The following is a 17,684-nucleotide window of genomic DNA, read 5'->3' on the forward strand; positions in this document are numbered from 1 at the left end:
TGACCACTATAAGAATCATCCATGTTATTTTACACACTGATTTGTCAGCGTTTCTGTCCAAATTTAACCACTATAAAAGTTTCTGTGCTAAATAAAATGTACCTAATTGCAAGCCTTCTGCTCCTACTTCTCTCCCCTTCTTGCTGTCTCTTCTCAGCCAGTGTCTGAGGTTCATTTTCCACAAACACTGAAAACACAGTTTAAATTCCCAGTTTGCTCTGCCTTCTCCTCTCTCTCAACATCACAAATTAAATGTTTTAGCATAATATAACATGATAATTTGGGGGAAGCTTAGCATGTGCTCTCGTCTTAGCACTGCTAGTATACGGGAATAATTTAACAAAAGTAAAGTGAGATTCTTTAAATATACTGGTGTGGGCCCAGTTAAAACCTAATAAACCACATAAAAGTTTTAAAGCATTCCATAGTCATACAAATAATTGATTTTATTTATATGTCCTCACAGCACACATGTTGCTAGTGGATTACATTCAAAGACAAATGGGCTTGGAGGGGTGTGTGGGTGTGGTGTCTGTGAGACAGGGGTGGTGCCAGCATCTTGTTTCTCCTTACATGTTATAGCGGTCTGGATTGCATTTAAAACACATGGTATTGCTCTTTGGCTGTGTGTGGTTTGGCAGCTTCAGAAGAAAGGACATCGGTAGGGGGATTTAACAGGCAGGGGACTTGATCACTTGACAGATGGACATTAAAAAAGGGAAAACGGGAACACGAGGAACATAAAAAGCTGCACTTTGAGGCTGCAGGACCAGCAGCAGTGAAAGAAAGACAGGCATTCAAGCCTCCTGGAACTCAAGAGGCATCGAAAAACCACAGCGGGAAGAAATGAAGATAGATAGTGGTGAATTTGCAATACAGATACTGTAACATAGCACTTATGAGGAACCTAGAAGTCTGAACACAGAGGCTTTTGTTTAGTTTATCCAGCCACAGGCCTTTAACTATATCAGGCCTTGAATCTAAAACTGAGTGTGTTGATAAGAAGTCTTCAGGATAACCTTCATTTTCTTTTTGTCTGAGGTAATTTGCAACGTTTAACTTGTAATAGCCTCAGCATTTAACTGGACATCTCGGCTTCTCATTAAAGCTTCAACAGGAAGAGGTGCTTGTTTTAAACACCCCCTTTCTCCATTTGGCTTGAGGGTGTCTGGGTGGCTGTGACAGGTTACGCCTGGCTCACACACACACACTCACAGACGCGTACACACACTAGTTTTCGTCTGTAAGACCAAGAGTTTGTTTTGGACATACCTGGTCTGAGAGGACTTTGTGTTTGTGTGTGGTCTGAAGGACTCAGCTGGTCTGGGAAACCGAGTCAGAGAGGCAGCCAGCTCTAAGTGCTCTCTGCCAGCAGCATAAGGAACCAAGATCACATAGCTTCCTCAGAAAGAACAGCGAGAGTCAAAGGATGATGATGAAGATGAAACGGACTCTGTGGAGAATTTCTTGCTTGGTGACTCTAGCGGTGGAGCTCAGCTGGATACATGTGGGCCACAGCGCACACAGGGAGGGAGCAAACAGGGTGAGTGTGGCATGACGCTTCACGTTTGTAAGTTTTTGTTCTGTCTAAACTATGAAAACATGTAAAACGTCTGTGAGAAAAAGTGCAAGCTGATCTGTAACTTCAGCTGATTGAAGTGAGCCATTTCATTTTTTTTGCTGCTTCTTTCCTTCTTTCATCCTTGTTTTTGCCTTACAAACTTATACTGCCACAGTTACTGCGATCACATTAAATTCACATGTGAACATGTTTATTTGCAGCTGAAAATACAATTGTAAATGTGCGGCTGAAAGATGTAATGTACATCAACATGGTAGTTACATTTGAGGGATTTTTTAAAAACAATTTAACTCTTTTTTTTTTACCAAATTTTCTTCATCATTAGTCATTTCCACACCAAAAAATTCAACCTCCTTCAGGTTCCCATCTTTCTTCTCTGTCCTTTCCCGTTTTTTTGTTGCCGTCTTCCACATTTAAGTAGAAGCAAACCTGCCCCACCCTCCTCTTTTGTAACACTCTAATCCCATCAGAGGGTTTTGATCCATATAGCTGTCCAGAGGAAATAAACCGAGCACTGTGGAGCCTGTGACCATCCATCCTGTCGTGCCTCCACCCCTGTTATAGACCTACCATCTGGCATCACGCTTTGACTTACACCCCACAAAAAATGCGACTGGGAATTCCAAAATTTTAACTCAACTCTCTCCTTTCTCCTGCTTGGGTAGTTCACATCCTCTGCTCTTTAGTGTTTTACTGTATTTTAGCATGTCAACACAACAACAGAGCGCTGAAAGTTGCGATCCTTTCGCACGTAACATTTTGGATTTCGTGTGAGAAAGAGTGAGAAAAAAACTTGGCTGTGTTTCATAAAAGGTTACTCACATGTCTTATTCATTGTATTTTCAATGTATTCTGTCAACATCATCACTTCTGCGGTGGCATGACGTATAGCGTTTTGGTTTTGAGTCACAGCTGTTCTACTCTTTATGGAGTTCCAAACAAAAAAAGTGTTCATATAAGTCTGGCATATGCATTTTGGCCAACATGCACTTAAATGGTGAACAAGGAAACCGCTTAAAAATCAACATCAATTCAATGTCGTCTTGCTATCTGGGGAAGCACAGTTAGGAAACTTCCTTTTAAGCAGTCTTCAGAAATAGGGAAATGTAACAAAAATTCTGTAGCAGCTGTTACTGAATTTAGTTTTATGCTCCATTTGGTTGTTTTTTAATCCAATGAGTCTGAAGCCACACTAGCAGCTCTCGGAGGACGTGCATACAGGATAGGCAATGTTTTTGTAGAATGCTAACGGTTAAACGGCTAACATGCTAATGATTAGCATATGGGATTTTCCCAGGAAATCCTTCATTGTTCACTAAAAGTTGCTTATACCCCCATGTGACTGTCAAGATGTCGGAAGTTGAAAGTATGAAACTTTGCCTAACATGAAGTGAAAAGAATTAAGTTACTCCTGTAATTTATTGGCAAAGATTCATTTTTGTTGTAGTTTTGCACCCGTATACCACCGCAGGGGATTTTAAATCAAAGAATCAAGATGTGACTGACTTGCAGACTGTCACCTTTAATTCAAGGAATTTTACAAAACTTTCCTAATTAACAGACATTTTTATAAACAGTTCCCCATTTTAAGAGGCTAAAAAAACAACTGAATAATTGACTGACTTTGTCTAGTGGATTGAAATAAAGTATTTCATTAAAGACAGATCGATTTTTTCCACAGCAGGCTTAGTGTTGGAGTACAGAATAAATTATAAAAATAAATTTCAAATAGGCTTAGTCTACATGTGCATTTCGTCTAAATTCAGCAAGTAGGCTACAAATAGGTGCTCTGTTTAAGATAATAGATTTCTTCTAGTAGAACAACAACAGTTGTTGTAAAATTGTTTGCAAACAGTGGGAAAAAATCAAGTTGTTAAGTTACATCTAATAGATGTTTCTTACTGATCACCAGGGAAACACAGACATTTGACACTAATGAATTACTGTAGACCCTCCTACTACTCATGCACAGAGGCCAGCTGTAGTATCAGTATTCTCTGAAAAACTGAATCAGTATATGGTGACTGAATAATCCATACCTGTTGATCTCTAATCTAGATTTGCAGCATAAATTACCATGGTCTTGAACACCATGGTGTCTAACACTGAGCTACCTTTGTAGTACAAAAAACCCAAGGTTAACCTTGAAGTTACCTGAATAGGTCCACAATCAAGAGACTCATAAATGTAACTGCAGAGTGAATACAATGTGATGCAAACCACTGGTCACATCCAAGAACATTAAATACAGAATTTGCCTGAAAACAACTACAAGAGCCTGATCAGTTCTGATAGAAACAAAATTCTTTAGACAGATGAAACCAAGATTAACTAAGAATAATGGGAAAACTGGATTTTCTTCAGTGGCCTAGTCAACCACCTGGTTGGCAGTTAGGAAAGTCAAAACTGAAGGCAGAAAGACCCCAAAACAGGGAGCAACTGAAGGTGGCTGCAGTAAAGACCTAAAGCAGCACATGATGATGTTCACGGGGTCCAGACAAGCTCCAAGTCTGCACTTCAATCACATTTGTGGCGCTAGTGAGGCAAAAACGAGAAAAATTAAAAAAAAAAAAAAAAAAAAAATTAAGGAGCTACCTGTATTTTATCTTTTAAAGCATGCTGTCTTAATTAAACTTGCTAAATAAGAAATTCCATTTGGTGGCTTTAATCATACTTGTGCGCTCCTAATAGATCTAGTGTACCTATTTAAGCTATATAAAAGCCCAGTATTGGATCAATTTAAAACTTCCATCCCAAAGCAACCAAAGATATCAAATAGAATTTAGATTACTGTTTTTATGGAAATGCGAGACTTTAAAAAAAAAGACTGTCTGTCATTGCAGCAAGTAATCAAACAGTGGGAAAGGAAGGTGCGGTCGTCCTCAAGCCTGGATGAGCTGCTAAGACTCGCAGACTTTCCTGACTGGAAACTGTGGAAGTGTCGACTTAGACTACAGCAGCCAGAGACCCAGCCAGAGACCCTCACTTCTCCTCTCTCAGTGGGGTCACACCGTTCCACACGCTTTGCTGCTGAGTCCTACAGCTTGGAGATTCTTACAGGTTGGATAACTATGCATTACATGTAATGTGCAAGTCTTTGTGTTTTATGTGCATTGAAACACTGCATTTTTCCTATTAAGCCATAGACGAAGAGTGGCAGCGTACACAGTGCATGCCCAGGGAAACATGTGTTGACGTGGCTAAGGAGCTGGGCACCGACCACTCAGTGTTCTTCAAACCACCTTGTGTGTCTGTCCACAGGTTTGTTTAAGATGGAGCATGAAACCAGAAATTACACCAGTAACAAAAGGGATCATCACTGTATACACTGAAAAAACTGAAAGGTTTTCACAGGACTTATGTAGTTCTCATCACAGCATTTCAATCGGGTTAAGGCCCGAACTTTGACTGCAACACTTTGAGTCTCTTTTCAGCCTTTCTGTTATAGAGTTGTGCTTGTGATCATTGTCCTGTTGCATAACCCTTTTTGATCCAAGTTTTAGATGTTGGGAAGGTTACTTTTGAAATGTATTCCACTACAGATTACAGAATACATGCCTCAAAATGTATTTTGTAACGTATTCCGTTACGTTACTCAATGTGAGTAACGTATTCTGAATACTTTGGATTACTTAATATATTATCATGCTTTTTACAACTACATGAATGTACTATTGCTGTGTGATTTATTACTATTACTGAAGGTTACTCGCCATACCAATACCAACTAGATTTTTAAATCTTAATATAAAATGAGTAACAGTAGGGTGGACATTAGGTAAGGCTGCATTTGTTGCAGCGATCTCGTATTGTAAACTATTCTGCGCGTATATAAAACAGGTCCGCGGCTCTGAACCATAGTAAAGGGACCTCTGGCTAATACGTCGGGTTCATGTCGGGCTTGTAGCCAAAAACTAGCTTTACTTTGTTGTCTGGGTCAACTTGGCTAGCGAGAGACAGAGAGAGGCGTTGAAAGGCTGCTCCAACGGAACTTATTGTTTTGGAGGAAAACACGAACACAGTGTACAGTTGAGTCTTAATAGCTTACTTACAAATGGGCTCGTCGGGCACTCTTTTTGGCTGCAGTGGTTATTATTATATTTACATGCTTCCATCTCCCGTTTCTGGTGGGGTGACAACTCCTACATTTCGACTGTCCTTTTTCTCCCTCCCTGGTGCTCACAGACACATAACAGGTATGGCAGTCCATTCTCCCTGCAGCACGGACTACACTGCCCATGAGGCTACATTCTTTAGGGCTATGCCTGTAACACTCTGCCTATTGCTTTCATATTAAATCATTTTTTGAATAATAATTTTAAAAAATATTTCTTCACGTCATTATGCGGGCCGCAAGTAGAGGTGACATGGGCCACGAGATTGAGACACAGACATTAGAGCCTCTTAATGTGTGTTTTTTGGAGGTTTCCACCGGCGTGGAATTACCAAAAATAGAGAGAGCATAGCCTTATGAAACAGGAAAAGACCGCCATGTAATCCATTTATTTCAACAATTAACTGTATTCTGAATACCACCTTTTTAAACGGTAACTGTAACGGAATACAGTTTTTATTTTGTATTTTTTTTGTACATGTTTTGTATTTTAAATACGTAACGCCGGTACATGTATTCCATTACTCCCCAACACTGTATAGAAAGGAGTTAATGAGACTCCAGTTCTGCAAAATGCCTCTGTGCGTTACAATAACTGACCTTGGACTCAGTTTCCTGAGACATCCACTCCTGGAAGGATTGGCAACAATCTTGAATGTTTTCCACTTGCGAATAATCTTTCTCGCTGTAGAATGGCAGACGTCAAATTGTTTGGAAATGGCTGTATAAACTTTCCCAGACTGATGGGCACCAACAGTTGTTTCTCCAAGAACATTGCTGATGTTCTGATGCATTTACTAGCACATCCATTTCATTTTGGCTGTTTTGGTCCTCCATACATGTTATATTTTATGATCATTTATACATGAAGAATCTTAAAACAAGAAAAATGATAGGTGCTCAGTCCGTGCACTTCATTTTACATGTTTTGCTGCTGCTGACAGATGTAGTGGCTGCTGCAATCAAGAGGGCGTCACCTGCAGAAACACAACTACTGAATATGTCAATAAAACTGTAAGTGATCACATCTCAGAAGACTAAGAGATTTCCTTTTCAGTTATCCTTTAATTACACCACGATTTGTCATCAGTCAGTCAGTGAAACCTGCATATTTGTGATTATGTGTGTGTATTTTTATATTATTAGGTCCTCAGTGTAATCCCATTCAAGTTTGTACCAGAACCTGTGCTAGTAAAAGTTGCAAACCATACAGAGTGCAAGTGTTTGGAGCCTGCAATAATACGACGTAACGCTCAACCTCACAGGGGCAATGGGTGAGTCCCAAATCCCACTCGTGTCTCTCAGCTGTGTCTGTTTGATCTTTTGTTTTCCTCTTTTTCAAGTGATTTTGTTTGTTGGCAGCTGTGCTTTGGGCCAGCTGTCACAGGCAGAGGACTCCAAGAGACTGTGTGCCAGTGGATTCATTTGGGACTGTTCATCTGAAAGATGCATACCTTACCCTTCCAGTACACCAGGTGCGTGTATGCAAACATGTTCCTGTCGTTTCAAATAGTTCCATTGTTAGGATCAAATGTGTGGCTGTGAGCAACAGACGGGACTGGCATGAGATCCCACCTAACAAGGTCTAATTCTCTGTTTGTGTGAATAGTACTTCAACACCGAATCTAAAAAACTTGGGACACTGTGTAAAATGCAAATAAAAGCAGAATGTGATGATTTGCAAATTTTCTAAACCCATATTTTACAGCACAGACAACCTATCAAATGTTTAAACTGAGAACAACTTTGAAAGAAAGAAAGTAAATTATTTTGAAATTGATGCAGTAGCACATCACAAAAAAACGGGAACACAACCATGTCTGCGACTGTTTAGCATCCACTCTTCTTTTAACAACAGTCTGTAAAGGTCAGGAAAGTGACGAGTTCAGCTGCTGGATATTTGGGAGAGGAATGATGTCAATGGGAGCATATGTGGCTCTTAAAAGTACATTTCAGCTTTCCAGATGTGCAAACTGCCAATTCCTGAGGCACTAATGCACAGATACACCAGCAGAGATGGAGGCGTTTGAAATGAGCACTGATAACAATCCGGATGGATTAGCTAATATTTTCTTAAAATAACTCATTTTCCCAGTTTAAATATTTGATATGTTTTCTGTGCTCTTTTGTGAATAAAATATGGGTTATTTATTATTAAGATTTTATTTACATTTTACACATAATTCCAGTTTTTTTAATCAAAGTTGTAAACTCATTTTTCAACAAGGTGATTATCAAAGTATAACCTTGTGACAATATAGTGATTCAGCTAATCGTGTCGTACTTTGGTTGTGCCCTAAAATTACCTCATTAATTTGTCTTTCTTAGAGCTTCCGCTCAGTCCGTGGATGCCAGATTGTGAGATAGACGTGGAACGTTGTGACTGTCTTCCTAGAACTGAGCCAACACTCCAGTCAAGAACCACCCATCGCTGTCAAGTGAACTCCTCTATCTGTGCCCACAAGCATCAACGCTTTGACGAGGCATCATGCAGGTAGACCAGGGAGGGACCTTCACAGTATGCAAATTAGTCTGGGACATCTCTGTTCAATTTTTATCTTCAAGGGAAGTTATCAACAGGCATGAATGGGAGAATTTAGCCTCCCAGAAAACCTCATTGGATAATAATTTTACATTTCAGTCACAGTTTCCTTGGGTTCAGGCAATAAAAATAATTAGTTTGGGGAAAGATTGTGGTTTGGTTTAAAACAGCCCTTTTGATTAGATCTTATTGGGAATTGCTTACAGAAAACCTTGAGGGCAAATGTACTTACTGCTAACCAAAATGCTTCTGTTCTTGGCAAATATCTCCCCACGCTCTGGCAAGCGAGCAGATTCACATCAGCAGCAGCCATCTTTATCACTGCCACAGTGATTAGCCCAGTATGGGCAAAGTTGGGTGAGAGTTTGTTTGAGCAGAAATGCTCCAAGGCTTGTCTGACTAACGATGGGTTTTTCAGATATACTAATCTGCACTGGAAAGTATCATTACACATATAACAAGCCAGTCTTTAAAAAGAAAATACTGAAATTTTGAGATGAAGATGAATAAAACACAAAAGAGATGCTGTATAAAGTAAAATAATTTTATTCCTAGCAGCTACTCATGCAGGATGAACATCAACATCCACTCCTGCTGAGTACAGGTTCATGCAGGGTGAAGGAGGCGTGAACTAAATGACTCCTCTTGTCTTCACAGATGCAGATGGCCCAAGTAGACGCCCACTGTGGAATAAACGACCTGGCCTCCAAGGATGTTTGGAGGCAGAAAAAAAAAAAAGCGTTGTAATTTATTTACAGTCCTATTTATGCAGATCACTTTAACTAATTATATTAGCTCACATGACCATGTTAATTGATGTTTAACATGCTTAATTTTGTTTTAATCAATGTGTAAAATGGAAGATTTGTACATTTGTTTTATGCACTGAATAGTTTATATTAAAAGACTATTTTTATAATATGAACTTAATGTCTGGACTGTTTCAGTGTTTTGTTCCTTTTAGGTACTGGTTAATTTTCCCTATTGAAAATAAAGACTGATATAACCAGGAATTACGAGTTGCCCCTGCTAAATAAGACAACCTCAGCTTGTCTTAGATAGCTATTTTAAATGATTTTTCAACATGTCACTCTTAAAAAATGCAGTCATACAGTCAGCAACACCCACCGAGTCAACGGTTGTTATTTCAGATGCACGTTTAAATCCCAACTATCTTGTTCCTTTGACTTTATTTCATGTGTTTAAATATTTTTAAATATTCAATCAAAAATAATTAATTAAAAAATATTTTGTGTTAATTTTTTTTTTAATGTCAGCATAGCCATATAATAATCTGTAAAATAAAACAGAAAACATTTGTCATACAGTGTGGGAAATGTAAATTGTGACTGCTGAACCCTGTAATTAGTTAAATGGAGGGCCCCTGCATGATGACCCAAGAAGTTTCAAACTTAAAAGCACATGAATATGTTTGGCCTGTGAGTTCAAAAGCCCTTCTCTTAATTGCTATAACACAGTGGTTCCCAAAAACATCACTACTTCCACGTCTAATTGTCTGTAATGGAGGTGGAGTAAACCGGATCCACCTTGGCAAAACACTGATCCTGCCAATATTTGTTCGCCCGGTTCAAATCACGGACAAACAGTATCCCACAGTTGTTTATGTTTTTAAACCCATTTTGCACAGAGAGACATTTTTTGAAAAATGTATTGATAGCAATGTTGAATATTCTTACACAGTAAAAAAAAACAAACAAACAACTATACGTAAAATAATTAAAGATGATTTGTTTTTCTGCTTTTTAAAAGAGGTGGTGGTTTATTTAATTGCAACCTGTAATCTGTTGCAGTTAACCTTTATTTTTTAATTGTTTACAAAAGGTTTGAGGTGTGGAATAAACTGCAATGGAGTTTGAAAACAAAATATGGATGTGTGTGGTTGGAGGATGTGGGGGGCCTAGCAAAAAAAAGTTTGGGAACCACTGCTATGACATATCTTGCCAATTTAACATCATACAGTGAGGATTATTTCAGGAGTTTGTGTTTTTGCAAATGCATTTTTGATTGAGCCCTTGGTTATACTCCTCTGACAGCCAAGTCTTCTACTCCATGAGTTCAAGGACTTGACGCTATTCATTTGCCAATAACTCGTGTAAATATATTGATTAAGTTCACGACATTAAAGCAGAATGCTGGATTGTGGTGTATATGGACCTGCCCACAACATTCATAAGAAATACAAGCTTCTGAGTAGTTGTCAAATATAAACACAAAAGTCAGGCTTAAAAAAGAAAACTGCAACTGAAAAAAATAAAGCAATATTCCCAGGAACGTCAGTGGCAGCAGACGTACAGATTCAAAGACACCTACGAGTGCTAAAACTGGGAGCTGTGCTTCACCCAGTCCTGATAAAAAAGCAGGTATTTCCCTCCTTATTAAAATCAACAGATTCTGTCAAGCACAGAGCAACAGTGTGTAATCCAGTAGTCATTTAATTTAAGCAGTGCTTTGCCCTGTTTGGCTGTTTGCAGATCTTTTGAGGTTTTATGATCTGCTGCTCATATTACATTGTATTTAATCCCATCAGATAGAGACATTGTAAAATTCAGGGAACAGTTTGGTGCACAGAGCCATTGCTGGTGAGTTTATGCTTTTATTAGTGCGTTTAACTGTGAAAGGTGCAGCATTTTTTAACGAGGTAAGTGAGTCATACTGGTTTTAAAGATAAGATCTCCCCTTTTCTACTGCAAAGAGTACTCTGCTATGATGGACCCGAAGCTTGCCTGGTGCCTATTGATGATCTCCAAGTCTTTTATTGGCATCTTTACTTGCATTGTCAGCTATGGAGATTTCAATAAGCTGAGCTGTGGGCAAAAGATGAGAAAGTACCCCATCTGCATGAAGTGATGAACAAAATATATGCTTAGGACATAGCATTTTTCATGTCCCAAGCATAAAAATGCTATGTCCCAAGCATTTTTATGCTTAGGACATAGCATTTTTCATGTCCCAAGCAGGAGAATTTAACGTGATAATACACACTGTGAATGAAGACTTCCTGGTCCTGGTTCTTCTTGGTACCTGGCAAACATGTTAAATTACTCTGCAGCGTACATCGGACTCTCTTGAAGCATTTGCACGGATGAAACATGACATAATCAGAATCTTTGCTTATAAGTAGAGACTGCCAAGGCACTCTTACCCTGCTGACATGCTGTGCCACTGCTTAGAGCAGTGTTTCCCAACCTTTTGGAGCCATGGCACATATTTCATATTAGAAAAATCAAAAGGCACACCACCAAACCAAAATGTCACAAAAAGCAAATTGATAACTTTTCCCCACGCACCAGGTATAGTGGAATTGGCTCGGTTTGTCCCCGTATACCTTTTTTGCTTTCTTCTGAGTGACCACTATGCTAGGACCTTCATCTGGGTCGGAGTTTTCTCCAGGATCCAGCTCAGACCGACTACTTTTTCTTTTCAAATGTTTATCTATTGCTATTAGGTTTTGTCTCACAGCATGACTATTATGTAATTTCTTCTTTATCTTCTTCTTTTTTACTGGCAGTTGGCAACCCATTTAATTAGAGCAGGTAGTTGTACTGCCCTCTAACGGAAAAGAATGTAATTGTTCTACCTGTTACTCACGCTGATTGCTTAAAGTACTAACCAGGTGGAACCAGATAATCTTCCACGGCACACCTATGTGCCACGGCACAGTAGTTGGGATACACTGACTTAGAGGTTAAAATGAATGTATTAAAGGGCGTTTCTAGAAAGAAAACCCGATGCTGTCTCCAGGAAACCTCAAGCTTGTTTCCTAACGAAGCAATGAGACAATTCAGTACTGCACAAGAACTTCACTTCAAAACAGCTTTCTTTGTGTCCTTGAGCAGCTGCTGAGACAACAGCTCAATAACTGCACTTGAAAAAAGGTTGTTCATTCACAACCCCAATGCAAACTGACAGCTTAATCAATTTTGCAAAGAATGAGGTGATTGCACATGTGCTATGTGTTAGAGGCCTGTCCTCACAGACTTGAGACTGAAACTGCTGCATCTACTGAATGCTGGTTTGGGGAAAGTGAATTTAACTGCAAAAAAACAAAAACAAAACTATTGTGTATTTTATATTTGTCTTTCATTTAGATCACTTTGTAGAAATTTACCTTTGACATCCATTTTTCCCTTGTTGATGACTGTCATGAATAAACATCTCCATTTGTGTGGTATTTGACATACTGTCTGTTATCTGACGTACTATATATGTGCATCCAGATAACCTCCATCATGTCTAATAGTGTTGAAATTAATCAGGCAGAAAACAAACAAAACGTCTCATTTGTAAATGTGGTTATTTATGTGTTACTGTTGTTGTTCAGCAGATGTATTGATTTTCAGTCGTGTACACCAGTTTTGTCTCCTACATGTTTTAGCCAGCGTCAGAATTGATTTTGGACTCATCACAAAGAGGCAAAATGACAAGATGTTTGAATGTCATTGCGTCTCACAGTTCAGGGAGATGAATTCATAAAACAACTGCTCCAGCCTCAGAAAGGTCAGTTCAGCTGCAAAGCTACACAGAGTTTTGTCTCCCCCTTGCTGCAGAATTTGAGCGATGACTATTTCTTCACTCATCTGTTTTAATTGCAGAGAAACGTCATTGGAAACAGCTATTTTTGCACTTTTACAAGCAATCATGAATTCACTAATTTTTTACTGAATTCAAATTTGTGTAAAATCCATTAATTCTTACTTCTCGAAAATATGAAATGGATATGAGATAAGTGTAGAAATTTCAGATCATGATGAACTTAATGCTACAACACTGAAACAATGACAGCGATGATTTCATTTCGACTAAAATGATGTGAATATTTTGTGTGACATTATTACGTATTATTTTATCTGAAATTTTTGCAGAGTTATTGAACTGATTTAAACTTGTATCTTCTGTTCTTCCAATCCTGTCCAACATTTTGGGCACAACGACCACTTTTGTAAAAGTAGATTGAATATGTAAGTATTCATTGTAGCAATGCAGAACTACAGTATTCTATATACATACTCATTTCAATTATACTTAACATTAACTTTTAAACTCAAATAAAATTTATAACAAAACTAAATTTAGGGTCTAAGGAGAAAAAAATGTGTTAGCTGGTCAGAAACAGGTGCACTGTAAAATCTAATTTTATTCCCAGAACTTAATTCGTTGCCTTGAAAAATTAAGTACAATTTGCCTAAGGTGACTAAGTTAGATCAACTTATTCATTCTAGGGATGTCAATTTATTCACTCTCTTATCTTACCTGAAGCTCAAGGTGTTCAGCTATATATAAGACTCACATCACCGGCCAAAAGAAAGGATTGGCGCTACATCATTGACTCCCTGAGGTGAGCAAAGTGAAAATAACAAAATCTATTAAGTGTTGCTGTTTAAAAGGGGTGATACAGTGCATTAAGATGTTTGGAAATAATCTGTAATTTTGTTACAGTGCAGCACATTGTTGAACAGAGAAAGGTCTTTGCTTCTGCATGAATTATCTTTCTTTCAGAGAGTCGGAGCATCACAGTATTTCTTCATTTCTTTAACCTTTTCATTAATTTACTGGGTCCGATACAGTACAGAGGTGCGCAGTAGACAATGTGATCTTTTAAAAGTCAAGTCACATTTTAAAGAAAATTGTTCACTGGCTTTGTGTCACTGATCGATCAGGTAACTATCAGGTAAGAATGTACTTGGAATACAAAATGTGTCACTCTTTTGTTACAGGAGGACTAAAGAAGTGAGTTCATCAATTCTGAATTTTACTGATTTTACTGACACGGTTCATGTTAAAGGATACTGACATCAAGTCAGACAAAAAGGAAACATGATGACATTTGACAGTTTTCACATGTGCTTGTCTTTTAACACCTAACTCTAACAAGGTGGCCAGCCACATAGATCGATACAGATTTCAGTGAACGGATGTCACACCTACACAAACGCAGACCTTGAAGCTGAGTGAAAAGTGTGACGAGTTCAGGAGAACTCAAAGTGTTCTTCAGGGTCTGTTCATAAATCGACGCTCTTAAAACAAAAGAAGAAGAGGAAGATGAAAAATGAAAAGGAAATGAGTGAGTTGAATGAGTTGTCACTAGATAGAGTACTGCGCAAAGGTCCTGAGTCACCCCTCAATTTTTTTCCCGTATTGCTGACGTACATTTTTGTTTTATAGATCGCTGTATACACTCAGTGTTGTACCTCTCTCCTGACCTCCTCATTAAACATTTCAAATCTGGATTCAACACTACATCAGACCTGTTACCACTGATACTCAGATGAGACTTCAGTAAAGAGTAGATGAATCAGCAGATGTATCTCTCCTGTGTCAGGTCTTTTCCTGTTTCTTAAGGACATGACTTTCAGACACTGTTCATATGCTGCAGATAGTTTTTCAGGTCTTACACTTCTTCTTTTCCCCTCCATTTGTCCTATTTCCTCAAAGTTTTTATGAACATGCTGCAAACTATGATGGGATATGCCAAGTCTTCAGCTAATAGGACTTAGATGCCTTTTTATGCTTGAATAATTCATAGGTCGACGTTAAGTGACTTAAGAAACAAACAACAAAACCTTCGGTCATATACAATGACCGGAATTAAAATGAGTGAAAAATCAGCCAATGTTGAAGAAAAACTTCGAAAGACTCTCCCAAAGCCTAGAGAACGATTGCTCAGGATTATTTTTTAAAAAGCTGCAAGAAAGTGTGACTCTTTGAGAGCAAAATATAAAGCCATGAGAGGGGGTTTTAGACTTTTGCACAGGCATGTATGAGGACGACAGATGTGACCGTGCAGATGACGAAAAGAGCTTTCAGAGGTGGTTAATTTGCCAAAATAAACTTTTCACTAAACTATTATAAACTGTTTATTAAAGCATGTCTCATTGTGGTCAGCATCTTGGGAGAGCCGTGCACACTAAAACACTAAGATTCATATTTTCAGGCTTGAAAAAACCATGTGGAAATTTAACTGCAGTTAGATTTTTTTAAGCTTGTAAACCCAGTTTTTCCACATTCAGTTAGAACAGGAGTGAGAGCAGGTGGTTGAATTACAGTTAAAATTTGTACCCAGTTAATTGAATTGAAACTTAAATTTAACCAGAGCGCAGCGGTAACTAAAAAATGAACAGAAATCATTTTGATGGTGAAGAAAACTCCTTTTAAGACTGCACAGCTCATTAAGATGCAGGATGTTCTGCAGGATTTAGATGTACATTTCCAGATGAACAATCAACAGAAACGAAGCAAACAGAGAGTAAAAAGTGCAGAACCCCCCCCCAAAAAACAGGAACAGCTCACGGCCCAGACCATGCCTCCTTATCTGCCAAACATGGTGGTCTATTTACCCTTTGGAAACATTGTATACAGCTGCAAATGGAACAGACACGCTGGAATTTATTGATAATTTCACTGCTTACAGAACCAGCAAGTCAAACAGCAGCAGAGGAGCAGGAGGATATGCTGGGAGGACATCTCACCATTTGGCAGAACAACAATTATAAACATTTAACATACAACAAATAACCCGAGAGCTTTTTAGGTGAGCCTCCAGATCGTAAATGAAAGTGTGTGTCCAGATTTGGCCTTAATCTGACTTCCTCCATTATTTAACTGTTAAAGTTAATAACCTATCCTATTTACATTTGAGACTCTTCACCGAATGAGCCTGACGGTACAGATGACATGTTAAGTAGGGGGTTAAGACCATGCAGGACAGAAATTTGGCAAAGTGCTCAAACCACAATTAAACAAACACTACCCAAACTGAATTATGCACGCACTTATTACAGCTACAGGCATCATCTTCTCCCACTGTGAAACACCAAATTAGGACATTGGGATGTGACATGCTGATGGTAAATCTAATTATGTGACAGTACAGAGTAATCATGGCCAGTGAGCACACCGGTGTAGAAAATATGTGGCATATACAAAGTCAACAGGACTAAGGGCTCTGGTTTTGAATGAGTTTTATCCTATTGTAAGAGAAAAGTGATCGATACACGACAGTCTGACAAATTACATGACATTTTCGAAATTTAATTTGCCCAAAAAATGCATTTAAATGCAAAATTACACAACAAAAATATCGCTGTGGATTGTGCTGCCAAATACCACAGGTGTGGATTTACATTCACTGTTTACTGCTCACGATGCCAAGTGAGGCATTTTCCTACAGAGGACAGTTGATATTTAAAATACATTTCTGAGGGTGAGCATCACAGCTGTATTTGGTTTTGTGCAAAGTTTTACATATAAATCAATGGGGCTGCATACAGATTACATAGGATAAGCTTATTTTTTAAAAACAAAATAATAGCAAATGCATACAATACTGTTTAATGCGTCAACGTTTCAATAGTTGTTTTCCCGTTTGTGGTACAGTGGTTAGAATATGTAGCTAACACACAAAAGATCCCTGGTTCAAATCAGGAGGAGACACAAACAACCTCGGGGAGTCACAAGCTAGTATGCTTCTACTACCAGACTCAAGCCTGGATAAATGGTCTGCTTCATTCCCTTTGGGAATTAAAGCTTGAGATATTTCTCAAGAAGCAGACCATTTATTCAGGCTTGAGGTATTTCTCACCCTCTTGTGGTATTTTCCTTTGGGAAATAAGGCAGAAGACAAAAGTACCAGATATATCCAATTACACAGTGCTGGTGTTGTTTCTAATTCATCATATTAATTAAAATGATTGGCCAACTAATCAGTCATGTTGCTGATGACAACATGAGACAAGGGAAATAAGAGAGAGAGAGAGAAAAAACTCTTTTGTTCCTCTCCTCTATATAAAAAAGCAAGTCCACTAAGTCTGTAGGAAATGAAAAGGTCACATTTTCACCAGGGACCGTTTCTTTGTCATTAAAAGAACAGGATACTGTTGAATTATTAGTTCAAGACTCGCTTTTCTTGAATTCTGGTGTCAAATAGAAATTTAAGCTAACTTTGCCCGGGTATTCTCCTTTTCAGTTTTTCATTTCCACCGTCACCAAGTGTTTGCTCACAGGAGGTAAACTGATTGTTGGGGTTTTCCTTCTAGTATTGCAGGGTCGTTACCCAGCAATGTAAAACGCTTTGAGATGTTGTACTGTTGTGATTTGGCCCTGTAAAAATCAAACTGAGTTGCACTGAATAACTGTTCACTTCCTATAACAGTTATAGAAACCATTAATATATTGTGTAAATTTCTTATTTAAGGAAAATGATTATCCTACGGTGGCCCTGAGAGGCCAAGCGGACTGCAACTTAAGAAAACACCAGCAATAAGAAAAACGCTGCAAAAACACACAAAACACAACGGAAATAAGAAAAAACAGATTTCCAAAAGCACAAGGGAAGTGTTTCTGGGGAGACAATAACCTGATGGACCAGTTGCAGGAACCAAAATATGCTAAGAATTGTGCTGGGAGACACTTAAAAGAAGTGGAGGATC

The 17,684-nt window shown here is 38.5% G+C and overlaps 1 protein-coding gene across 1 annotated transcript; it reads left to right on the plus strand.

Moving 5' to 3' along the window:
- The first annotated feature begins 2,668 nt into the window (after positions 1-2,668).
- vegfd (vascular endothelial growth factor D) lies at positions 2,669-9,163 on the plus strand. Its single transcript, XM_003445803.5, has 7 exons — positions 2,669-4,642; positions 4,723-4,843; positions 6,641-6,710; positions 6,843-6,970; positions 7,059-7,171; positions 8,025-8,190; positions 8,896-9,163. The coding sequence occupies exons 1-7, from the start codon at positions 4,381-4,383 to the stop codon at positions 8,912-8,914; spliced, it is 879 nt and encodes a 292-aa protein (XP_003445851.2). The 5' UTR covers positions 2,669-4,380; the 3' UTR covers positions 8,915-9,163.
- Positions 9,164-17,684: the final 8,521 nt, after the last annotated feature.

The sequence above is a fragment of the Oreochromis niloticus genome, linkage group LG1 (genome assembly GCF_001858045.2).
Source record: "Oreochromis niloticus isolate F11D_XX linkage group LG1, O_niloticus_UMD_NMBU, whole genome shotgun sequence".
In the NCBI taxonomy this organism is placed as follows: domain Eukaryota; kingdom Metazoa; phylum Chordata; class Actinopteri; order Cichliformes; family Cichlidae; genus Oreochromis; species Oreochromis niloticus.

Excerpts from the sequence above, each read along its gene's own strand:
- vegfd (XM_003445803.5), top strand. The coding sequence starts at position 4,381 with ATGGAAATGCGAGACTTTAAAAAAAAAGACTGTCTGTCATTGCAGCAA. Across the intron at positions 4,844-6,640 it reads CCTTGTGTGTCTGTCCACAG|ATGTAGTGGCTGCTGCAATC; the intron begins GTTTGTTTAAGA and ends TGCTGCTGACAG. Across the intron at positions 7,172-8,024 it reads TTACCCTTCCAGTACACCAG|AGCTTCCGCTCAGTCCGTGG; the intron begins GTGCGTGTATGC and ends TGTCTTTCTTAG.